Raw genomic sequence first — 26,724 nt, forward strand, 5'->3', positions numbered from 1 at the left:
GTGGTCCACTTTATGCACTTATCTTCATAGGTCACGAAAGGGAAATATTGCTCCTTGATCGCGTCTCAGAAAGAGTTCCAAGTAGGTGCGGCTGAAAACAGTGAGGGTTCCCTCTTGTACCTCTACTCACAGTAGGTTTCCCACCAATCCTTGACGTGGGGGGCGACTTTGAGGAGTGCAAAAGTAATCTTTTCCCTATTGGAAAAATCATGAACCGAAAATACCCTTCCAACAGATTTAACCATCTATCTACGACGTTTGCATCTATTTGGCCTTCAAATATGGGAATGTCAAAGTTGACTTGTACCTTGAAGGGAGTGGTGCCTCCAGAGTGCCTGCCGAATGAAGATGCGTCGCCTGTGGGCATCTGCCGAAGGATTTAGGAAAAGTTGTTCATCATTGCGTTCCTTTGTCGGTCAAGGGCTTTTTCGAGTAATATTTTGAAAGGAGGCCGTCGGGGTTTGCGAGGCTGGTCTTGCAAAGGTTCACCCACTTCGAGCCCTAACTCCTTATACCTCGACCTCGTTGGCGACATGCAAAGGAAAATAGAGAAAGAGTAGACCGCTTTGATACCACTAATCCAAACTTATGCAGGAAAGAAACATAATGCCGATATATGCATAAACACAAAGATGTAGCAGAAATAACCTTCATTTCATTAATGTCAAAGAGCTGAAAGATGCTTACATACAGAATGGAAATAGACTAGTTTGAGCGATGGTAGCTTATCTCTGAGAAGAGATGTGGCGGCTACATGCCTCTGAACTGTGTTACAATGAGGCTCAAAGGCCTATTTATTATTGAAAAACAATGGAAAACCCTAAACATCCAAAAACCTAACCCTAGGAGATGAAGCGCCAAAATTGTGGGTCGTGTTGGCATAAATTCGTACATCAACTTCTCGAGGTCGTAACTTTGGTATACGATCTCAGTTTGACACTTATGATACCTCGTTAGAAAGATCTATGTGAGGACTACAACTTTCGATTGAAAACATTTTTTAAGGACTCACATTTTCCTATTTTCCAAAAAAACCGTCGTTTAGGGCCTCAAAATGACTCCGAAAGTTTAAGACCTGAAAACTTGCCAAAAATAGTAAACTGTGCTACAATTACAGAATTTGAAAGAAATAATGGTATAATGGTGGGGGTCCAAGTGGAATAGGCGGGTGGCCACCAATATCCACCTGGATCAAAACCCTAATTTGACCTCCTCTTGGGACTTTCTAAGAGCAAGACAATTCTTCCTAAGGTCAACGAGGTCTAGACAGAGTTTCCTTCCTTCCAACTACTAGTTTCTGCACTTCATCCTACTGCAACTCGGTCCTGCAACTTCGACCTCTCCTTGCAACCTAGAAACCCTAGAATTTAGTACGTGTGAGAGAAATGGAGCCCAAAACCCAAGAAATTTCGCCTTTCTTCCTTCTTCTTGACCTTCGCTCTCCTTCTTGCAACTACCCAACTATAGATCAAACTCTTTCTTGTAGATCGAACTTGTGAATGTGTGTCTCCAAATGAAGTCAAACTGCTCTTTATATAGCCTTCTCAAGGGGTCGAATTCCCTCCTTTAGGCCAACTTGAGGATCCCAGGGCCAACTTGTACTCTTGGAGATTCCAGGACTTTCTAGACTCAAAAATAATTCTTTTTACAATTACAAATTGCCCGGAAGGATCTTATAAACATGATGTTGACTCCTTTGACTCATGACAATAAATCCTAAGACCTAAAAAGCCCTAGAAGCACAAAAAACATGGTTTTACCTAAAAGACTATCAATAATGAGCATGAACCCCATGCTTTAATAATAATAATTTTCTTTTCTTTTTCTTGTTTGTTACATAGGATACATATTGAAATGAGTACAACAATTATGAAGACTGAAACTAGATACATTTCTCAACAATGCGTGGATATATATTCAAGCTCAACTGTTCCTCTCTGAACATAATCGTAGATGAAGTGGTATCTGATCCCAATATGTTTTGACTTGTCAAGAAATACCAGATTTTACGAGAGTTTAATACAACTCTGATCGTCACAGTAAATCATTGTAGGCTACGTGTTAAAATTGGCAACTAGGGCCAAACTCCACCTTGGAGAGCTCATATGATGGAGATGATATTTTTATTGGATTCCTCTTTTCAAAAGGTGCAAGATTGATCTAAAGATCATCTCATTCTGACAAATAGAAATGAGATTATGAATTTATTTCTTCTATGGACAAATTGTTAAGGTCGACTTCAGTCAAGTGTAGGCTCATAAAGCCCAACAAATGTGTCTCTTCACCCTCACCGTTGTGTATAAATAGAAGAGGCATTTTCCTCATATGGACACACCTCAACACACATCTTTCTCTCTCTCCTTCTCATTGGTTCGTATAGCAAATAGGAGCAACTCTTCTTCTTCATGTGTTGACCCGACTGAAAATTTCAGGTTGGTATTTCAGGATTGTTTTTGGGCCATTTGCAACAACGTTTACTAAGGGTAAATCTCACTCCTTTCACTGCGTTTTTCAGGCAGGAAATTCGATTTCCTTAGGCCGCATCTCCTGGCGTAGAAATTGGGGAATTTACTGCCGTTTGACCTACGTTGACCACAGGCCCTTTGACCGCAGAGTTGACTGTGTGTTGACTGAATTTTTCAGGACTGTTTTGGGCTGATTAGATTGCCTTTGGAGGCTGAGTTGACTAGGTTTGATCTAGCTAATTTCGAGGAGACTTTCTGCTGGTTTGACCGGTGTTGACTTTCTGGTTAGGGCATCATGTTCACTGTAGTTTGACTGGACTGTTTTACAGTGAATGGGCAAGTAAATTTGTATGATGTACTCTCTCTCTGCTGAACTTTTGAAGAATAATAAGAAGATTTAATCAAAGGGTTTTCCCCACATTGGGGTTTTTCCTGGCATCTACCAAATATTGTGTCCTCTTGTCTTGGCTTGTCTTCTACTTATTGTTTATGTTCTATCTGCATTTACTTTCAATGTTAATGTGATTGCTAATATGGAATTTGATATTGAGCTTATAAGAAAAAATTGAAGTAAATTGCTCTAAAGCATAGACCATACCATTGTTATCTAAATTTAACATGGTATCAGAGCTGAGGTGAAGACAAAGTCCAAGCAAGAGTGAGAAAAGCAATCACTGAGATTTGTTGGTCAAGGACAAGATTCAATGGCCTCCTCATCTTACTTCAAATCTGATGACAAACTTAATGATAAGTTTGATTATCATGCATGGAAGATCTCTCTTGACTTGACTTTGGAAGAGCATGATGCTATGGACTATGTGCAGAGATTGTTGAACCTCCTTTAAATGCACCCGCTTTCGCTAAGACAAAGTAGAAGAAATGTGAAGTCAAAGCTAAGAAGATCATCAGGGATTCTATTCATAAGCATTTAGTTGCTTACATCTAAGGAGATGTATGACAATTTGGTTAGCATGTTTAAAGCGAGCAATGCAAACCAAGTCCTCTTTCTCAAGAACAAGTTGAAGGACATAAAAAAGGGAAGAGGAGAACATATCCCATCCTACTTCATGAGGATCACCGAAATAAAAATGATCTTCTATCTATTGGAGAAGTTATAGCTGACAGGGAGCTCACTTTCATTTCCCTTGGAGGTCTCCCTCGTGAATGGGATGTGTTCAATACTACTATCCTCAACAATGACTTGATTTCAGGTTTTGATGACTTATTGACTAGATGTACTCAAGAAGAAACAAGGATGATAGAGAGAGACATGCTTTCAAATAGGAATGATCATATTGCATTCTCTGCTCATGCTAAAAAGAAGAACAATGCAAGTTCAAAGAAGCATTGTCAAGGAAAACCGAGATTCAAAGATGGAAGAAAGGGTAGATGCTTCATTTGTAATAGGTTTGGCCACTATGTTGGGGAGTATCCTAATAAAAGGGATACACCTTGGAATGATGACAACAACAACGACAACAATTTCAGGGGCAACAACAATCAAAGGAATGGCAGGTTCAACAACAAAAGAAAAAGGAATGCTTCCGCTACTCAACATGGAAATGGTTGACCTCCCAAAAGATAAAGAAACTCCAGGTATGATGAATCTAATGTTGTAGATAACAAGCCAAAAGAATTTTATCTTATCTTTGCCCTCTCTATTGCCTCTCCTCCGGATACCTTGGGAAATTGGTTGATTGATAGTGGTGCCCCAAGGCACTTCACTGGGTATAAGGAAGCTCTTTCAAGTTTGATAGAAAATGATACAAATTTGGAAATCATTCTTGGAGACAATGCCATCTATCCCATAAAAGGAGTTGGGAATGTTACTCTTAAATTGAATCAAGGCAACACCATTCATCTACAGGAAGTACTATATGTACTCAATATAAAGAAGAACATGGTATCTATCTTGGCGATGGAGGACAAAGGATTCAAGGTGGCATTCATTGATGGAAAGGTATGTGTTTGGAAAAGAAATTTCAAAGAAGCATTCACTCTTGGATTCAGGGTTGACAACCTATATCAAGTTGGAGGAAGTCCACTAGGAGCTATGTCTTGTGACACATCTCTTCAATCCGAATTATGGCACCGAAGATTTGCTCATCTTCATTATAAAGCTCTCCCTGATGCAAGGAAGATGGTGACAGGTATGCTCGAGTTTAAAGTAGAACATGAAGGTGTTTGTGAGGGATGTGCTGAAGGAAATCATACAAAGGGACCATTCCCCTCAAGTGATAGCAAGACTACCGATATTTTGCAATTGGTTCATTCTGATCTATCTGGTATGTTGCCCGTGACATCTTTGGGAGGATATTTATATTATGCTATCTTTGTGGATGACTTCTCTCGCAAAACTTGGATTTATTTCTTGAAGAAGAAGGACGAAGTGTTCACATGTTTTCGCTCTTTCAAAGCCTTGGTCGAAAATCAAACAGGGAAGAAGATCAAAATATTGAGGACCGGTAATGGAACCGAATATGAATCAAATGAGTTCATTGACTATTGTAGAGAAGCTGGCATTAAGAGGGAGACTACTACCACATATACTCCTGAGCAAAATGGTGTTGTTGAAAGAAAGAATCGTTCCATTATAGAAGCCAACTGTGCCATGCTTCATGATCAAAGCCTTCTGAAGTTCCTATGGGGAGAAGTTGCTAACACTGCCGTGTATGTTCAAAATGGATCTCTCATTAAGCATTGGACTCCAAAACTCCTGAAGAAGTTCTCACCAGTAAGAAACCTGATGTTTCTCACTTTAAAATTTTTGGTAGCCCCATGTATTTTCATGTGCTGAAAGAAAAGAGAAGCAAATTGGATGCATCTGGGAAGAAAGGAACATTTGTGGGCTACAGTGAAACTTCAAAGGCATATAGAATCTATGTGTCTGGTCAAAGAGAAGTGGAAATAAGTCATGATGTCACCTTCGATGAAGATGCTGCCCTTAGGAAGATTAGGAACCTTCCTATTCCAAGGACAAAGAAGAAGATACAGGAAAGCAGGGAGAACTGCAGGATGAGCCGATGCCTGATTCTGAAGGATCGATGGATCCCATTGATCCACCTCCCCATGAGCCCTCCTCCTAAAAAAGGAGACCCTCATGGCTTAGGGACACTCTCGAAGATGCCGAGAGACATATTGCACCAAGGGGGACATTTTGTGAAAGTAAGAAGCCGAATAGGTACCAAGGGTACTTAGCTGCCATGAGCACCATTGTTCAAACTGAACCTTGCACATTCGAAGAAGCTGTGAAGCACAAAGTTTGGAAGGATGCTATGAATGAAGAGTATGAGTCGATTATGAAGAATGATGTCTGGGATGTGGTCCCTAGACCCAAGGACAAATCTGTTGTCACCTCGAAATGGCTCTACAAGATCAAGCATGGAGCTGATGGAAGTGCTGAAAAGTTCAAGGCCAGGTTTGTTGCTCGAGGCTTCTCTCAAAAAGAAGGTGTGGACTATGATGAGATATTTGCACCAGTTGCCCGATATACCACCATCCGTTCGATCATTTCCCTTGCTGCCTCTCAAGGATGGAATTTACATCAAATGGATGTCAAGACCGCCTTCTTGCATGGTTCACTTAAGGAGGAAGTCTATGTAGAACAACCCGAGGGGTTCGAAGTTCTAGATCGAAAGCAGGTTGAGGAAAGCCCTCTATGGGTTGAAGCAAGCTCCCTAGGCTTGGTATGAGAAGATCGACAACTATTTGATGACGCTGGGTTTTACAAGAAGTGAAGTTGATTCGAACCTTTACTTCAAGGTTGAAAACGATAGACCTCTCATCTTGGTACTTTATGTGGACGATTTCTTTCTGACAGGTGCAAAACCTCTTATTTATCAATGCAAGAGGGAGTTGGCTTCTGAATTCGAAATGGACCTAGGATTGATGCACTACTTCCTAGGCTTGGAGGTCTGGCAAAAGACAGGTGAGATTTTCCTTTCCCAAGGAAAATACATTATGAAGCTACTTGAAAGATTTGGGATGGTGGATTGTAAGTCCGTGACTACTTCGATGGAACTTAACTTCAAGAAGTTATGTGGAAGTGCTGCTGGGCCGGATTTGGGAAATCCTTCTGAGTATCGTTAACTCGTGGGGGCCTTGAAGTTCTTGGTGAACTCCCGTCTGACCATATGCTTTGCAGTGAATACATTGAGTCAATTTATGGTTGAGCCTCATCACATACATTGGATTGCTGCCAATAATCTCTTGAGATATCTACAGGCCACAATCACCTATGGATTGAGATACATTGTCGAGAATTTGAGGCTCCATGGTTATTTTGACGCTGACTTGGCTAGCAGTGTGGTGGATCGTAAGAGCACATCGAGATGTTGCTTCTCACTAGGTTCTGCTTCGATATCTTGGATGAGCAGGAAGCAAAAATCGGTTGCTTTGAGCATCGCCGAGGTCGAATATATTGCTGCTAGTATGGCCTCCTGTGAAGCTGTTTGGTTGAGGAAGCTCTTTAGTGCGCTGTTTGGGCATGTGCTGGATACCACCATGATCTACTGCGACAACCCAAGTGGGATTCGTCTTTATGAGAATCCCGTGTTTCATGACCGCTCCAAGCATATTGATATCAAGTACCACTTTATCCAGGATATGGTACAACGGGGAGTAATAAGGCTCCATCACATTGGGACTGATGAGCAGGTTGCAAATATTCTTACGAAGCCCCTTAGGAAGGTCAAATTCTTAACCTTTTGTGAATGACTTGGAGTTGTGGAGAGACCCTCTTATGAGGGTCCCATTTGAGTTGGATATTGAGCTTTGGGAGCTCTTGGGGGGGGGAGGCTTGGGCTACTTCTTGGAGCTATGAGCAATCATAGGGTGAGTGGTTCACCTTCCCCTAGTGGTTCACCTCCCCCTGTGATACCCCATGATGGTTGATATATGCATAGGATGAGTGGTTCACCTTCTCCTATGGCATATGAGCAGGATGAGTGGTTCACCTTCTCTTGCCGATACATCCTACCCATGCAGTCCAGGACTCATGGGAAGTACCTCTCATCTGGCCAATGAGTTGGGAAATGAGGATAGGGACCATAGTACTACTGATGGACGCATCGTGTACTATCGTACTCCCTATGCTAGGATGTTTGATATTGATCTGGGATCAATGGAGACTGACTTCGGGTCAGTGGAGAGTGGTATGATACACTCTCGATCATTTCTTCTTCATTATTTCTTCATGGTTCAGCAAAGCAGAGCAGAGATGACAAAGATAGGACAGATTGTCAGATGGTTTGGCAGGTGGATTTTTCCCTAGTTGAGAGGGAGAGTTAAAATTGGCAACTAGGGCCAAACTCCACCTTGGACAACTCATATGATGGAGATGATATTTTTATTGGATTCCTCTTTCCGAGAGGTGCAAAATTGATCTAAAGATCATCTCATTCTGACAAGTAGAAATGGGATTATGAATTTATTTCTTCTATGGACAAATTGTTAAGGTCGGCTCCAATCAAATGTAGGCTCATAAATCCCAACAGACGTGTCTCTTCACCCTCAACGTTGTGTATAAATAGAAGAGGCATTTTCCTCATCTGGACACACCTCAACACACAACTTTCTCTCTCTCCTTCTCATTGGTTCGTACAACAAATAGGAGCACCTCTTCTTCTTCATGCGTTGACCTGGGTAAACCGAAAATTTCAGGTTGGTATTTTAGCACTGTTTTTGGGCCATTTGCACCAATGTTGACCAGCATTGGCTGGGGTCAATGTCACTCCTTTGACTGGGTTTTTTAGGCAAGAAATCCGATTTCCTTAGGCCACATCTCCTTGCACATAAATTGAGGAATTCGCTGCTGTTTGATCTGCGTTGACTGAGTTTGACCAAAATTTTCAATACTATTTTGGGCTGATTCAAATTGTTTTTGGAGGCCGAGTTGACTGGGTTTGACCGAGCTAATTTGGAGGAGTCTTTCTGCTGGTTTGACCAATGTTGACTTTCTGGTTAGGGCATCTTGTTGACTGCAGTTTGACTGGACTGTTTTACAGTGATTGAGCAAGTAAATTTTGTATGATGTACTCTCTTTCTCTATTGAACTTTTGAAGAATAATAAGAAGATTTGATCAAAGGGTTTTCCCCACATTGGGGTTTTTCCTAGGCATCTGCCAAGTATTGTGTCCTCTTGTCTTGGCTTGTCTTCTGCTTATTGTTTATGTTCTATCTACATTTACTTTCGATGTTAATCTGATTGCTAATCTAGAATTTGATATTGGGCTTATAAGAAAAAAATGAAGAAAATATCTCTAAAGCATAGAACATACCATTGTTATCTAAATTTAACTCTACGAGACCAAATAGCCCAAGCAGTAACTTGCAAAGCCATTAGGCCTCACAACTCGCCTGACTGGTTACCATATACTCTGCCTCTACAGAATTCAGTGCCACTTTTTGTTTCCTGCTGAGCCATGACACAACTACCAAGCCCAAGTTGAAACAACACCTTGAAGTGCTTTTCCTATTTACTATACTGCATGCCTAGTCTGAGTTTGTGTAACGAGTCAAACTGATTCCATCCCGTTGCTTGTAGTCCAGTCCAAAATCCACTGTACCTCATAGGTACTTGAGTACATGTTTTGCTGCCACCAAATGCACTCTCCTTGACTCAACCATACACTGACTAAGAGTATTGATAGCAAAACACAAATCTAGATTGGTATTGACCAGGGACATTAATGATCCTATTAGCTGATGATATAAGGTGAGATCCACCAACTCACCCTTAGAAGCACTCAACTTCTTCCAGTTGGTGATCACTGGTGTTGACATAGGCCTACAATACTCCATCTGAAATCTCTTCAAGATGTCAACTGCATACTTCCCCTGTCCCAGGAAAATATGTCTTGGTTCCTGCCAAACCTCCAATCCCAAAAAAATAATGCATTAGCTTGATATCTTTCATCTCAAACTCTGAAGCAAGATCTTTCTTGCAACTAGCTATGAGCCTCTCTAATCCTGTAATAAAGAGATCATCCACATATAACATGAGAATAAGAGGATCTCCACCAACCACTATGTAGTATAGGTTGGGATCCATCTCACTCTTCTCAAAACCCATTTGCTACAAGTAGGTATCAATCCTTATGTACCAAGCTTTGAGAGCTTGCTTTAGTCCATATAAGGCCTTTTTCAGCGTGCATACATGAGACTCTCTCCCATTCACCTCAAAGCCCTATGGCTGCTTGATGTACACTTCCTCCTATATAATTCCGTTCAATTTTTTCTTCTTTGCATCCATTTGATGTATATCCTCTAGCTCATCTTCGCTGCAATGGAAATGATTGCCCCAATCGAAGTGTATCTTGCAACTGGTGCGAAGGTCTCCTTATAGTCCACTCCCTCTATCTTTGAGAACCCCTGTGCCACAAATTGTGCTTTGTACTTCTCAATGCTGCCATCTACAACATACCTTATTTTGTAGAGCCACTTGGAAGTCACCACTGGCTTCCCCTTAGGTCTCGGTACAACCTCCCACACATCATTCTTCATGATGGAATTGTACTCTTCCACCATGGCATCCCTCCAGACCTTGCTGGTCTGTTGCCTCCTCAAAATTAGAAGGCTCAGACTCAGTGATGTTGCTCACCAAAGCCATATAGTTGCAAAACCTCTCTGGTGCCTTACTCTCCCTAACATCCCTCTTGGGACTCCCCACAGATTCTTGGGCTTCCTTCAAATTCTGTTGAAGCCATCTTGGCTTCCTCTTCCTTGAAGTAACCTCCTGTGAAGCAGAATCCTCTTGCTCATCCCTCTCATCTAAAGCTCGTGTACTTGAAGACTGTGCACCAGTAGTCTGTGAACCTATCACATGGGATCTTGTAACTCTTGAAACCTGTGAACCTATACTCTATGACGCTGTAACGTATAGTATATCCACTTGAGACTTAGGATCCTGTTGCTCCCTGTTATCTGACTCAAATGACTTCCTAAATGCTTGATCCTCCTCAAATCTCAATTCTCACATCCCACCTAACCACTGTTTTCTTCAAAGTAGGAATGTATATATAGTAAGTCTTTGAAGTTTCACTATACCTAACAAGATATCCCTTTCTTGCTGTGGACTCTAGCTTTGTCCTCTCCTTTGAAGGGTCATGTGAGTAAGAAAGCACCCAAAAATCCTCAACTGCCCAACTTCAGGCTTCTTCGCTGTAAAATCCTCCTCAGTAGTTTTACTCCCAAACACCTTATGAGGACACCTGTTTTGAATATAAACAATTGTGTTGCGTGCCTCAACCAAAAGGAAAAAATGGTAGACCCTGATCATGTAACATGACTCTTGTTGCCCCAACAATGGCCCTGTTCTTCCTCTCAACAACCCCATTCTGCTGCAGGGTGTACGAAACTGTCAACTCTCTTTTAATGCCCTCATGCACACATAAATTCTTGAAGTCATTGGGGTATACTCATCCTCATTCTCTGACCTCAACACCCTGATTTTTCTCCTTGTTTGGTTCTCCACAAGAGCTTGAACTCTTGGAATTGGTTGAAGACTTGAATCTTGGTCTTCATGAAGTAAATCTAGGTCTTCTTGGAGAAATCATCTATAAAGGTAACATAATACTCATACCCACTCAAAGAGACTAATGACATTGGACCACATACATTTGAGTGTACCAAATCTAGAATCCTTGCTGCTCTGCTGCTGCTTGGAAAAATAGTCTTGGTGTACTTTCCAAGTGCACACCCTTTGCACACATCCTGATGCTTTGTACTAAACTTTGGTAATCCTATAACAATCTTCCTCAACACCCTAAGAGCCTCATGGTGCAAATGAGCCATCCTCCTATGCCATAACTCACATAAATCATTACCGCTGAAGCTATGTGCCAAGGCATGAGCTGGTTGAAACATGAGCCTACATAGTTACCCCTGTTTGATCCGAATCACTTTTGCTATTGTGACACTGGATCTCTTAGGACGAATGAGTATTTGTCCATCTCGCAACACCACCTTATACCTCATGCCCTCTATGGTAGAAATTGATATCAAGTTCTTCATCAAACTTGGAACAAATAATGCATTCCTTGTAGAAATTATGATGTGGAATTGCAACTGCTTAAGAAGTTTGATCTAAAATCAAGAGACACAATCCTACTCTACTGATTTGCGGAATTCAATTCACAATTTAGAACAACAATCACACACATGCACAATATTTTTTCTAGGGGAAAGCCACTTTTAAAAATCCCTTTGCCTGCTTGAATAGAGATGTATTACAATTGCTTTCTCGCTCTGAGCACAACCTGCAAGTGAATAACCTATCTCTCTGTTCAATGAGAAGCTCTGACTTTGACTTTGTCATTTTCTGCCTCAGCTTGAGCCCCTATTTCCTTGCTTAATTCTTGAGGAAATAGGCCCCTATTATTTAGAAATTTTCCTCCAATTGACTGCACAATTCCCAAGGTTGATCATCTGGTTTCATGCAACACCTGTGTGAAAATTCGGCTAACCCCAAATCCTATTGAAGCAATTGATGCTAATTCTTCTAATTTTTAATTCGATTAAACAATTTACTCACTGTGTGCTACGACCAATAGAGAATTAAATAAACTGCAACCTTCACAAAATAAATACTGTGGAAGAAATAAAAATCCTGGAAGAATATATGCACACACACACAAATGCATAGATATTTTTGGATTAAGTCCTCGGAAAAACACAACTCGGGAAAACCGGTGCAACAACGGAGGGTTTTAATATTATGCAGTAATAAATCTGAGTACAAGACTATGGATGCTCAAATCTAGTGAGAAAAATCTCACTCACAATGGCGATCCGACACTGACCTTGGCTCAAGATGAGCTGCGCTCTGCTGCCTTTGCGCAGTCCTTGCGTTAGCCTACGCAGTACTGCGTCCCACAACTCGAAACTACTGCTCTCCAGTGATTTGATTAGCCGATGTCTAGAAGATGGACACTTCTGGCCTCCTAACTCTCTCTGGCTTCTGGCACTGAATCATTGCTTCTCCCTAGCAGAATACGAAATCCCCTCTGAAGCACTACGTTGCCTCTACATGGTTCTCCGCTGCCTCTACTTGGCTCTCACTGCCTCTCTGTGGCACTCACTGTCTCTCTACAATGCACTCACCGGAACAGGAAAATCCTCCTCCGGCCTTACTATCCCTACCTTGGGACTGCACCACTGACCTTCCACTAGTTCTATCAACAGTTAGAACTAGTTTAACTGAAAACAACTTGACATAACTGACCTTGATTGCTACAAATTAGCAATCACACATGCTTAACTGAACTCTATGCCCTCTAACTCGAATTTACTGACTAATCTGGGTGACACAAGCCATGTCACACAAGTTAATTGTGTCCGAGTTGTCTGCTGATGTGGAAATTTGAATTTTCTCAATTCAACCAAGGCAAAATCAAATTGAGACTTTCTTGCTGCATTTCTTAACACTCCCTCTCAGCAAGAAAGGGATTATCAACCACCCCTATCTTACACCTGTGGAACTCGAACTTCTCTCTTGACAAGGCCTTTGTCAAAATGTCAACATCTTGTTCCTCTGTTGGAATGTTTTGTAACAACATTATTCGCCTCTGCACACAGTCACGTAAATGGTGATACCAGATATCTATATGCTTGGATTGATTGTGAAATACCAGATTCTCAGAGAGCTTAATGCAACTGTGATTATCACAATAGATTGCAGTTGGATCCATCATTTGACTAAACGGTCCCACAAGTATATTTTTTATCCAGATCGCCTCACATGCTGCTTGACTTGCAGCCATGTATTCTGCTTCTGCCGAGCTGAGCACCACAGATCTTTGCTTCCTATTGTACCAAGAAACCGATGTGGACCCAACACTAAAAATTCCATCAGATGGAATCTCCAAAAGGAGATTCATAAACAAAAGAAGTTGTCTCATTGGGAGTCCCATTCATGGGATTCAAGAAAAGGATGATATGCAGGCAAGCTAATATGAAGCAAGAAGGGCCACACCAAGGACAACCAAATGAAGCTGAGATGATCAAAGGAGAATCAAGATGAGGTATGTATGCATCAAAGTTAAGTCATGTCATCATATGTAGGTTATTGAGTCATGGGAATAGTTCTATGACATAATCAAGTATAAGAGAATCTCTTTCACCAATGACATGCTCAAAGGCATGTACTACAATGCAATGAAGGTCAACAAAAGGAAATACTCACATAAGGAGTATAAGATTGCTGACTAAGAAGCAAGAAGAAACGTTGACTAGTTGAAGAAGCAAGCAATGAAGAAGTGCTCCCACAAGGAGTAGAAGGTGGTTGATCAATCTATCCATGAAGAAGCAAATGAAGAAAGAGATCAAGCATGAGAAGAACACCATGGTCACAAAGAATCACTATTTGACAAATATTCATTGAAGACATCTCCCGAAAGAAGGCAGGACAACTCTAACAAAGGAAGGAAAAGATCAAAGGACCCTTGACACCTGTGAAGGCCTTGGAGATATGAAAGGTGCAGATAACTGATTCTACTCTACAAAGATGTTATGATGAAGAAGCCATCCAACAAAAGCACCATTTAAGGTTGAAGCAATATCAGGATGAAGTCATGAAGGGCTACAAGATCAAAGCATGGGAACAAGAAAGTACAACGAAGCGTCCATGTGAAGAGTAGTCCGCAACATAAACAAGATGACAAAGGAGTACCTAGATGACAAGAGAACATGATATATGTCAAGAAGTCCACTTTCCACGAAGGAAGCAATGACATGACAAACCAGGAAGGAAAGTGATCGATGGATGGTGCCCTACCAAGAAGAAGTTCTAATAAAGACTTCATGACATCAAAGGAAAGAAGGAGATCAAGCAGCTGGAGGACCCACAAAGAAGAAGTTGCTGATGAATGGATAAGTCCCTAGCTAAGAGGGAGTTATAACAAGTTCCCAATTACAAAGGAATTTGGACAAGTACCTTGTCAAAGGATACTTAGGCATGCCTTCCTCAATTTAGAGGAAGAGATAGAACAAACATTCTTGTCTTCACTTGGGAAGAAAGAATGGGAGGATTTGGTAATCATCTGGCATCCAATACTCTTTGAGGATGTGTAGGGCATCCAAGACAAGAGTAGGCAAGAGGACCGATATTCTTTGAGGGCTGGGAACCCAAGATAAGAATAGTCCTAGAAGGTCATACTCAGTGAACACTCGAGTGGGTATGTACCTTGAGAGACAATGACTACGGTGTCTATAAGTCATTGGTCTCGGCAACATTGTGCTTTGATCTATTGAGAGATAGCACCACTGTCAGTCAAGGTCTTGCTGTGGAAACAATGTTGGCTACTATGATGCTATAATAGATGGATTGCCAATCCAGTTTCTCTTATGTGAATTTTTCATGATTGAAAAATAGCCAAACACCTTGTAATGTTGTATGAATACCTCCCTAGTTAAGATGGAGTGTTGAAGGAAATGTAACTAGGTTCGGTCTTCATAAATGTACTTTTGATATTTGTATTTATTCAAGAAAAGAAATATTATTTTTATAATATTTGTCAATGAGTTTCTTGCTCATTGAAATAGGTCTAGCACATGTTAAAGTGCTATAGGTGAGTCAAAGAGTCAAAAGAAATGTTGAAGACCTTAAGGGTATGTTACACTATGTATACTTATGTATTAGAGTCAAATAATATACCTCTAAGCAAAGTCAAGTCTCCTCCATGCAATGGCACCATCAAAAGAAGCAATCCGAAATAAATAGAGCAAGTCGGCTTGCAGTCTTCAAGTCGGCTTAAAGGAGGGAGATGTCCCTCTATATATAGAGGCTGTCCACTCCTCCAATGTCAAGCTCACTTACCTCTGAAATCAACGAAGGTAGAAGACCGAAAAGGAGAGAAGAAAACGCAAGTTTAAGGAGCCTCTAGTGCAACGAAGAAGGAGAAGTCATCACCGAGGGTTAAGGATTGTTTCTAGGGTAAAACACAGCCACACGTGTGAGAAAGGAAGGGTCTTCCTGCGGTCATAACAACAACAACTCATAGTCAACATATCTCATCATTTGGGCTAGAAACATAGGCCTAAAAGGCCTCCCACTCAAGCGAAGAAACAAGGAAGAAAAGCGAAGTTGATAGGATTGTCCTAAAGGCTATTACAGTCACTTGTGCTAAGAGAAGGAGGTTGTCTCTGCAGTGATAACAACCCTCCCATTACAGTCATACAAGTTTGTTGGTTGGTGAAGAAAAGGAAGACATCATCCCATGTGAAAGGGTCTCATCAAAGATCAAGGATAAGTGTCTCTTCTAGAGCAAGTGCAACAAGATCTATCAACAATTGAAAGAAGAACTAAGTGCCGGAAGAAGGAGGACGAAGTGCCGGAAGGAGAAAGACAAAGTGCAAAAAGGATGAAGGACTTGCCTTGTGGTTGGAGGATACTTTGGTCAGGGGTCTAGGGTTTGGCATTGATCAATAAGAAGCTTCAATAAGAGAAATTTGCCGAAGAGTTTTCCTCTCAAGAGAAGAGAGGTTTTGGCCCTGGCAGAGAGCCAACATCTTGTGTTCTTGTTCTTATGTTTTTGGTAACAGTTTGATGAAGTACACACACACACACATTAATAATAAGAAGAAGATTAAGCTAACAAGACAAATTGTAAAAAGACTTCACAAATTGTTATCAAGTCAAGAAGAATCACACTACACCTAATTGCCCTTGATTCTTCAACAACATCTACATGTAAGTTGCCTTGGGAGAGAATTGGGCAGAAATGAAATCAAGCCAAAGGTAAAACCAATGACAAAGAGAAAGGTAAAGCAACTGAATCCGCTCACTATGTTGTGGCACATTGTAATATTGGAGTAACTGAACACTTGTTTAATGCTTCACTTGTTTCTTGGAAAAATGATTGGTTGCTTGATTTAGGAGCAACTTGCCACATGACTTTTAGAAGAGATTTTTTTGAAGAATTTACTGAAAATGTTGATGGAGCAATATAGTTTGTAGACAAATCAAAACTCAAGCCATCAGGGCTTGGCACAATCAGGGTCAAATTCCCTGGTCTTCTAGACTTTCTTTTACATGATGTTTTATATCTCCCACAACTGAGGAGAAACTTGATGTCCTTGGTCCACATTTGCCAACAATGACGCTCCATTCATATGTTTGATGGCAAGGTTGAGGTCCAAAAAGCATCGGATCACTCACTTGTCATGACGGGAATAGAAGTAGAAAGTCCTCTGACACTACAAGGTACCTCTACCTGTGCACAAAATTTCTCATTCAGTTCTCATTATGATGAAGGTACATTTCCATCAAGTCTTTTATGGCATGCTAGATTTGGACACTTCAACTATGACAACTTTTGCTTGTTGAAGAAAAATGGTGTTGCTGGTTTGCCCACAATTCCTAGGAAACTTAAGCAATGTGATGCTTGTATTCTAGGAAAGCATAGCAAACAGTGTTTTCATGATTCACATTCTAGAGCACATAGAAAACTTGAACTCATTCATTCATATTTATGCGGTCCAATGTTTGTTCCTTCTGCAAATGGAAATAAATATAAGATGACATTTATTGATGACTACACCAGAATGTGTTGGGTTTATTTATTGAAGAACAAATTTGATGCTTTTCAAACATTCAAGAACTTTCATACATGGATTGAAAATGATGCACAATCACATATTGGCTCTACTCGCATCGATAATGGAAAAGAATACACTTCAAATGAATTTGAAAACTATTTTCGGCAACATGGGATCAAACATCAAACAACTGTGCCTTATGATCCCCAACAGAACGAAGTCACTGCAAGAATGAACATAACAATCTTAAATATGGTACGTTCCATGATGTTTTTCAAGAATGTAAAATTGATGTTTTGGGCTGATGCAATTCTATGTGTTGTGTATGTAAAGAATAGATTTCCATCTAATGCTATTAGAAACAAGACTCCTTATGAAATGTGGTATGGACACATTCCTTTTGTAAAGCATCTCAGGGTCTTTGGTTCCACTTGTTATGCCTTGATACCAAAGGAACAAAGAAACAAACTTGGTGCAAGGAGTCGTAAGTGTATCTTCTTGGGGTATTCATATACCTCCAAAGCACATTGTCTATATGAAGAAGTTAATAAGAAGTTTGTTGTATCTAGAGATGTAATCTTTCTTGAATCTTCCAAAGCTGACAATGTTGTTGAGTGGTAGCTTGATCGCTTGGATAGATTCAGACATGCAAAATCGTTTCAAGAATTTGATAATCATATTCCACATCTTGAAGGGGGGATTCCTATACTAGATCAATCTGTGGAATCTTCTTCTGAAGTACTCTCTCCCCCACATGAAGCTCCAACCACTGATGATACTTTGAGTGATGTGATTGACAGAATTGGGAGACTCAATCTTGATTCAGTCCCAACTCAGTCAACTAAGAAGCCTGGGCCATCTCAGAAAGGTCCTCCAAAATGGCTGACAAAGACACTTGAAAGTGTTCATTCTGATGAGGTTGGAAAGATAGGAACAAGAAATTCAACCAGGCAAAATGGAGGTGATGTAGACGATTCTGATTCACCTGTTGATATGGATGTTTCTTATGATTGTGAACTGAATTTGTCTACAGATTTTAAACCAGCTTCCTTCAAAGACGCTGTTTCTCATGATGAATGGAAAGAAGCGATGCAAAAGGAGTATGATGCTTTGATAAAGAATGACACTTGGAAGCTGGTTGATCCTCCATTGGGAACCAAACCAATTCGCTGCAAGTGAGTCTACAAGAACAAGTATAAAGCTGATGGCTCACTTGACAAGCACAAAGCCAGGCTTGTGGCAAAAAATTTTGTATAGAAGGAAGGGGTCAATTATGAGGAGACTTCTGCCCCCACAACAAAATAGGCTACCATCCGGACACTCTTTGCCTTGGCAACTCAAAACGATTGGAAAGTCCATCAAATGGATGTAAAAACTACTTTCTTGAATGGAGATATGAAAGAAAATGTTTTTATGTCCCAGGTAGAAGGATTTGTTGTGAAGGGACATGAACATAAAGTATGTAAGCTTGTGAAATCCTTATATGGCCTCAAGCAAGCACTGAAAGCCTGGTATGAAAAGTTAACTGAGCATCTTCTGAAACTCAACTTCAAACATTATGATTTTGATGATGCAACTTTGTTTGTTAAAAATGTTGGCAAAACAGTTGTATATCTTGTGGTATATGTAGATGATCTTTTGATGACAGGGAACAATGAAAGCTACATTGCATCCATAAAGAAGGATTTGAGGAAAGGTTTTGAAATGACTGACTTGGGCTATGTTCACTACTATCTTGGTGTTGAAGTAACTCAACATTTGAAGTATATATTCCTCTTTCAAAAGAAGTACATTGGAGATCTGTTGAACAGATTTGGCATGGCTGAATGCAATCCTTTGACTACTCCAATGGAACAGAACTTAAAGCTCACATCCATTGAAGAAAAGAATTTGAGGATGCAACAAAGTATAGACAACTTGTAGGAAGTCTCAGCGACCTGGCTACTACTAGACCGGACATTTTGTTCGCCGTTGGAATCCTCTTCAGGTTTATGCAAAAGCCTTGTGAGGGACATTGGTCTGCTGCAAAAAGAGTTCTAAAGTACTTGAGGGAACCCAAGACATTGGACTCAAGTATACACAGGTGGGCGACTTCAGCGTGATTGGATACTTTGATTCAGACTTCGATGGAGACAAAGAAACTGGGTATGTACTTCAGGTTATGCTATGAGTCTTGGATCAGGAGCTATTTCTTGGAGATCACACAAACAAGCAATTCCAGCAGAGTCCACAACAGAGGCAGAATATGTGGCAGCGACCGAGGCAACAAAAAAATTGTTGCTTAGGAAAATTCTGGAAGATTTGCAGGTGAAACAAGTGCATTCAACTCCACTCATGATTGACAACACCTCTGCAATAAAGTTGGCCAAGAACCCAAAGTTCCATGATTGAACGAAGCACATCAATACAAAATACCATCTGATTCAACATCATGTTGAGGCCAAGACAATCCATCTACACCATTGTTCCACTAATGAACAGATTGCAGACATCTTCACCAAAGTGCTTGGAAGAGAAAAGTTGGAAAGATTCAGAACGATGCTTGGACTCACCAACTGTCCTTCAGATTAAGGGGGGAATGTTGACACCTAATCATTGAGATTGGGAGAATATTTGTAAATAATGTAAATATTAAATAATGGAGAATAAGAAAGTTGTGAAGTGACCTGAGTTGGCCCTAGGAGGCCTGATGTGATTTTTGTAGCTCATTTTTATTGTACTATGTATCTTAGCTGAACAATTGATGAATATTTAATAGAAAAAGAATCTGGTTAGGTTTTCCTCTTGTGGGGTTTTGTCGTGGTCTCTGGCCTAAATCCTGGTGTCTCTACCGTGTATGCTTTTCTTCTACTGTTCTTTTATTGTTCTGCTGCATTGTTGATTTATTGTTCTCTCTACATAATTGCTAATGATGATATAATGTTATGGGGTGAATGTTATATGAAAAATGTTGAAAATTTTGAAAATGCAATTATCTACAACATAGAACAATCTAGCCCTAAAAATTAACAGTAGCATGATAACCTATAGAGCAGATTGTTGATTTGGGTAGCATCGGATGTGCTCTAGCCATGAAAATTGGTGGAGAGGCTAAAGCACATGAGATCTCCAAGACCCAGAAATGGTGTGGATAGATTGTACCCAGTTTGGGAGAGATTAAAATAATTAATATTTTTAATGGATATTAATATAAAATTGGGTTAGAAGGTTCCAAAAATCATGGATTGAGCCAAATCTAATCTTAGTTGTTGATTAGAGATTTAATCTCGGCAGTTGAAGGACCAACGAGAAAAATATATAAAGAGGCTTGAGGGTCAGTTGGAGAATATACACCAGAGTGATCAGTGATTCATTTTGCTAGAGCGGGGTTGCTAAGCAAAGTTGAATTAGTGATCAACAACGAGGGGAAATGAGTACGAGGCAGAGAGGCAGAGACAATACTAAGAGACTAGTGCAAAAGCAGAGAGAGCGAGAGCAACAACGAGTCCAGGATACGCAGAGCCCAGCAGAGACAACATAGAGGCCAGAGGGACTGCGTCATCCACGCAGAGGTTGCTGGAGTGACACAGAGGGTCCTAGAGGCTGCGCAATGCCTCAGAGGGTTGATGCAGAGGGTCCTGGGGCTGACGCAGAGGCCAGAAGGGCCAACGCTGAGCTTCAATTGTGCCGGAGAGGGTTTCATGGGACAGGTTTTCTGAATACCTGTTTCCGGATATAGAGTTATTGCTGCCGTGTATTTTTCTCTGTCGTGTGAGCTGGTTAGGCACCCAATTGTACTAAAAAAGACTGCATAATAATATAACCCTCAGAATAGCTGCACCGGCTTTACCGCATTGGGTTTTTCCGGGGACATTTGTCCAAAAGTAACGGTGTCACTTGTGTGCTTGTTTTCTTTCAGTTGATGATCTGTAAATGTTGTGACTGTATTGTGTTTATTTCGGTATTTAAAATGTTTTAAATAAGTTGTTCGAGTTTAAACAAGTAGAAGAAATAAACGAGCAGAATACAGATTAATTTTCTAATGGATAGACTTAGAAAATTCAACATGGTATCAGAGCGTGGTTGTAGATCACAGGAGAGCTGAAGGCATCAACTGAGCAGATCATTTGTAGCAGAATTAGCTATCTCGAGTGATAGTAGATGATCCTTGCAAAAGCGACAGAGGAAGGGTTGACGCAGAGGGACTGCGTCATCAGTCTGGGCTAGAGAGAGGCCAATGCAGAGGCTGAGGAGGGCAGAGAGAGGCTCACGCAGAGGCCAGGAGGGCTGACACAGTTGGCTGAGGGAGCTGCTTTGCCGGTGCCGGGATTGTGCAGAGCCAAGAGGCTCAATCCTTCAGTTGTTGGGGCGAAGGAAGCTGTGGGTAGTTTGCAGGAGCGAAGCTGGTGGGGTACTGTGGTTAGAACAATACCTAATAGGGCAAGACCAAGGTAGAGGGAGTTGCTGTCGAGGTGGATTTCTAGCCAAGGAATCCGGATCAGTGTTGCAGTTGCACAGACGATCGGAGAGGAGCAACTTGACAGTTGGCAGAAGGATTTCTAGGAGGGAAATGGTGTCTCAGAGGGACTCCAAAAGAGAACTTCTAGACAGGAAGTAGAGAGACTCGGAGGAGTCGAACCGAGAACTTTCAGACGGGAAGTAGAGAGACTCAGCAGGAGTCGAACCGAGAACTTCTAGACGGGAAGTAGAGAGACTTAGCAGGAGTCGAACTGAGAACTTCCAAGCTGGAAGTAGAGAGACTTAGAGGAGTCGACATAAGAGCAGCGAGATGGCCGTGAATGGGCTTAGAGATCAGTACTGGCTGGACGGAGCGTCCAATTTTGTGGTCTGGAAGGCTAGGATCTTGTCCATTCTAGACAGACATCGTATCAAGGGCTTCGCCTTGAGAGTGATGGCTATCCCAGTTGACCCGGTAGCTAATGAAAGGTACGAGGAGGCAATGGCTAAGGCAAAGTGTATCATCCTTGATGGGGTCAAGGATCATGTGGTCCCACATATTTCCGAGAAGGAAACAACAAAGGAGATGTGGGACACTTTGAAGACATTGTACCAGCATACTTCCGTGCAGAAGAAAATGCCCCTGGAGAATCAACTAAGGTCATACCAGATGCAGAAGGGAGAGCAGATAGATGTCTTCCTCGGTCGGTTGAAGGAGATCCGTGACCAACTGATTTCCATAGGGGCCACGTCGGATCAGGAGTTGATGGTAAGGACCGCACTTCATGTAGTGTCTGAGGATTGGGAGATATTTGTCTAGAGCATACTGGGCAGGACAAGTCTTCCGGATTGGAAGAACTGTGGGTGGCTCTTCGTCAAGAAGAGATCAAACAATTGACCAAGGCAGAGAGTAGCAGCAAAGGGGTTAGGTTCAAGAAGGAAGAGGAAGAGGATGCGGCTCTAGCATCTGCGGGAAAGCAGGAGAAGAGGAAGAAGAAGGATCTCTCCAAAGTCAAGTGCTTCCATTGTGGGGAACTGGGTCACTATGCGAATTAGTGTTCGAGAAAGAAGAGTACGGGAGAGGCTTTTGACTCGAAGGCAGTGCCAGCGAGGACGGAGAAAGAAGTCGAGGAGGTGACGATGGTGCCATGAGTGCTCATGTGCCGCTTGAGAAGAAGTTGGGAGACATCGAGCTGTAGTCAGGAGGACTACATGTGATGAGGGGCAGGATCCTTGAGGTACCCAACCTCTTGGATTATACCTTGCTACGGGAGCCCCGAAGAAGAGTAGCAGGACTGGCAGATGTAGGTAGAGACGGATGCGGATGAAGCAACGAAGAGTGCTACAGTGCAAGAGTCCCGGGCAGCGTGAGGCTAGCAGGCTACAACAATGCAAGAGGCACGGGAGTGTTGCACCAGTGCAGGATGGCACAGAGAGGTGTGCAACGGTGCGAGATGCAGGGAGTTGTTGCAACAACGCAGAGGTCAGTAGAGGGAGCACTTGTTAGCGACAGAGGGAGCTTCAACATCGGGAGTGTTTCTAGCCTGACAGGGATGTCAAAAGTTGGGTGGATCAGTTACTTACTTCTCAGTAACTGAGTTGCAGTGCAATAGCAGTATGCAGTAGCACGATGCAACATGATGAGAGGGGATGCAATGTTGGGAAGATGGACTAGCAGCAACACAGATGTAGAGGTAGCTGTCGTACAGCTACAACAATGGCAGTGGCAGGACCATGAGCAACAGTATAGGATGCAGTAGTGCAGAGGATGTTAGGTGGGGAGGCCTAGCATCAACACAGGGACCGATGCCAGACAATCAGAGTGTTGCTCAGTGTGGAGTATTACTAGAGCACAGTCCTCGCTAAGAGATAGTGTTGATTTGGGGTAGTATTGGATGTGCTTTAGCCATGAAAATTGGTGGAGAGGCTAAAGCATATGAGATCTCCAAGACCCAAAAATGGTTTGGACAAATTGTACCCAGTTTGGGAGATATTAAAATAATCAATATTTTTAATGGAGTTCATAAGTCTAAACTTAGGAAAAATAAAATATTAATGGTTATTAAATTATTAATATAAAACTGGGTTAGAAGGTTCCAAAAGTCATGGATCCTGCCAAATCTAATCTTATCCGTTGATTAGAGATTTAATCTCGACGGTTGAAGGACCAACGAGAAAAGTATAAGAAGAGGCTTGAGGATCAGTTGGATAATACACCAGAGTGATCAGCTATTCATTTTGCTAGAGCGGGGTTGCTAAGCAAAGTTGAATTAGTGATCAGCAGTGAGTATGAGACAGAGTTAGTACTAAGAGACCAGCGCAGAAGCAGAGAGAGCGAGAGCAACACCGGTCCAGGCTACGCAGAGCCCAGCAGAGACATCACAAAGGCCAGAGGGACTGTGTCATCCATGCAGAGACTGCGGGAGTGACACAGAGGGTCCCAGAGGCTACGCAGTGCCTCAGAGGGTTGACGCAGAGGGTCTTGGGGCTGACACAGGTCAGAGAGAGGTTGACGCAGAGGCCAGAAGGGCCAGCGCTGAGCTTCAGTTGTGCCAGAGAGGGTTTCGTGGGATAGGTTTTCTGAATACCTGTTTACGGATATAGAGGTATTGCAGCTGTGTATTTTTCTCTGTCGGGTGAGCCAGTTAGGCACCCAATTGTACTAAAAAAGACTGCATAATAATATAACTCTCATAATAGCTGCACCAGTTTTCCCGCATTGGGTTTTTCCGGGGACATTTGTTCAACAATAATGGGGTCACTTGTGTGCTTGTTTTCTTTCAGTCGATGATCTATCGATGTTGTCACTGTATTGTGTTTATTTCGGTATTTAAAATGTTTTAAATAACTTGTTCGAATTTAAACAAGTAGAAGAAATAAACCAGCAGAATACAGATTAATTTTCTAATGAATAGACTTAGAAAATTCAACACAGATGTATTGTTATACTACATTTTCAAGTTGCAATCTGTAAGAACCATGGATCCTTACCTTCATCTTTGTCATGGTAGCTTAAAAATCCAAAATTGAATGATTGCTTTCACTATCTATATGATCATATGATTCAATGATCTCAAACTTATCGTAAAGAATTATAAATATCTATCTCAAACCTTGACAAAATTGTTTTCCTCTTTCGAGTAATTGGACATCATAAACGTAGTATTAATGATGGATTGTTGTGGAATTATTGCTATAACCTATACATGTGGCCACCACCCATTCATATGTATTATTATGTATTTTTTATTATGGCTAATGTCACATTCTTTATTCTTTTACTATATTACTAGGTATGTTTAAGGCCAATTTAGTCAAACTTGATATGCAGGCTTAATAATCCTCTTGGAATGTTGTCCTTGTTTTGTGGATTGATAACTTCTTGAACAGGCAATTCCTCTTGTGAAAGGATATTTCACTTTGAGTTCTATATAGCTACAAAACTCAAGTTCTCATTTTTATTCTCTCTATCTAATGATCTTCTTGACCTCTTGAAAGTTGGTGAATGCTCACCATAAAAGTACTAAGAAAACATCTTATTAAACAAATGATGACACTTATATTGAAAGGTTATGGTATGCATTTGATAATTCCACCAAATATATAAATGTGATTCATTCATAACGTTAGATATAACATGAGAGGGAGAGATTGAAAACGCTCAATGCCCCTCATATCGCAGTCATCCCTTTAGCTCAGACAATTTCTTTCACCAATAAATCAACAAACTACTATTGACTAACAAATGGAAACCTACATGTGTAATTTGAAGTTATAATTCTCATAGTAAAGTTTGTTTTATATACGTTATTTTCCAGAGGACGACAGACCAAGGATGCCCTGCTTAGTGTTTGCTATTTTTTCCAAGTTGAGTGGTTTTGTTAAAGGTGTAATATCTTCACATTTTCGTTAACAACCAATTGCTAGGCTGTATAATTTGGCACATTAGGATTATATAAAGAAGTTTTATCATATATGGATCAGTGTTGCAGCTCTAGTTGATTATTACTGGCTTATTCATCTCTGTCTCTCTGTGCAGTGGTGCCAAAAAAAGGATCCGTGTTTATCTTCCAGTTTGACTTTTGGCGAGTTACACTTTATGGGGACAAGCTGCCCTCCCGCAAGGTTAATCAACCCGATTCTTGATTCTGAAGTCTCTACTCACCTTTTCAACATCATCGAGGAAATCAAGGACACAATCAAATTCAGGAAGAAACATATATTGATTAATTTTTTAATCCACCGAAACGCTTGGCATCATGCAGATAAAATTTTGTAAGATTATAGTGTTATTTTTATGTGAATTTAAAGGAAGACTTATCATATGTTTTTTTCTCTCCAATGTGGATTGATTGTGAGATGCCACTCTTAGTATGCGTGTTTATGGTTGTGGGGATTGCGATTTATTTATTTTGTGAGCAAGTTTTCTAGATTGTCGTACAAAAGAATTGCTTTAGGATGTCTATGTCGCTGGATTCGTGGAGCTTCACAAGTGTTATGACTAGAGTCGAACACATGCAAAGCCGATCAAAATTCTGCAGTGAATACTGAGATAAATAACATTAGAGAAATTAAGCGAGGCACGACCTTAGATAGGAATAAATGTTTTTTTTTTTTTTTCTAGGTTAAGACTAAACTAAGTACCCACGGGGAATTGAACCAGTGACCTATCGCAAGGAGTGCCTTAACAGCGCACCCATTCACCATCAATCCAAAGCCCCGTGGGCAGATAGGAATAAATGTTACAACAAGCGTGTTAGAGAAATAAATACCCAACATAAATCAAACCAAGAGCAATAAGGCACAATGTTTTTCTTTGGTGCTCTTGGGCTAATCACTTATATAAGAATAAATGGTTGGTTTTTAAAGGTGTATTGGAAACTGATAATTATTTTTGATCTTTTCACATTCTTGTTAATGTTACATTATTCAATAATTACACAAAAAGACAGTAGGAACATAAATGGACAGTCAAACAAGAACACAAGAAATTACTTTGGAAAAACCCACAATAAGAAAAACCCAGCCAACCTTTTCCTTAGAGAATCAATGCAACAAGAGATACATCAAAGTCAACTAACCAGCAAGACGGTCATCCGCCAAAGACCAAATGAGCCCTCCACAATTCTGTCCATAGAAGCTCTGCAACAAGGCCACAAAACGTCCTCCAAGTCTGCTACAAAATTCGTACTATGACACTGAAATCAGCCTCGTTCCACAAGGAATCAACCACAGGATTCTCGGCCCCTTTTCTCTGACATATACCACAGGGTCTTGGCCCTTTACC

At 41.0% G+C, this 26,724-nt stretch overlaps 1 protein-coding gene across 4 annotated transcripts in view; it reads left to right on the forward strand.

Moving 5' to 3' along the window:
* LOC149147150 (ribonuclease MRP protein subunit POP4-like) overlaps positions 1-25,779 on the forward strand; it is an 81,592-nt gene extending 55,813 nt beyond the window's left edge. For all 4 annotated transcript variants that reach the window (XM_089441137.1, XM_089441138.1, XM_089441139.1 and 1 more), the window contains exon 7: positions 25,477-25,779. In XM_089441137.1, the coding sequence (XP_089297263.1) occupies positions 25,477-25,583 (107 nt within the window). In that variant the 3' untranslated portion in view covers positions 25,584-25,779. The remainder of the gene's footprint in view (positions 1-25,476) is intronic.
* The last annotated feature ends 945 nt before the right edge of the window (positions 25,780-26,724 follow it).

The sequence above is a fragment of the Pinus tabuliformis genome, chromosome 9 (genome assembly GCF_031772625.1).
Source record: "Pinus tabuliformis cultivar Carrire ecotype Pingquan chromosome 9, CPIR1, whole genome shotgun sequence".
NCBI classification, from domain to species: domain Eukaryota; kingdom Viridiplantae; phylum Streptophyta; class Pinopsida; order Pinales; family Pinaceae; genus Pinus; species Pinus tabuliformis.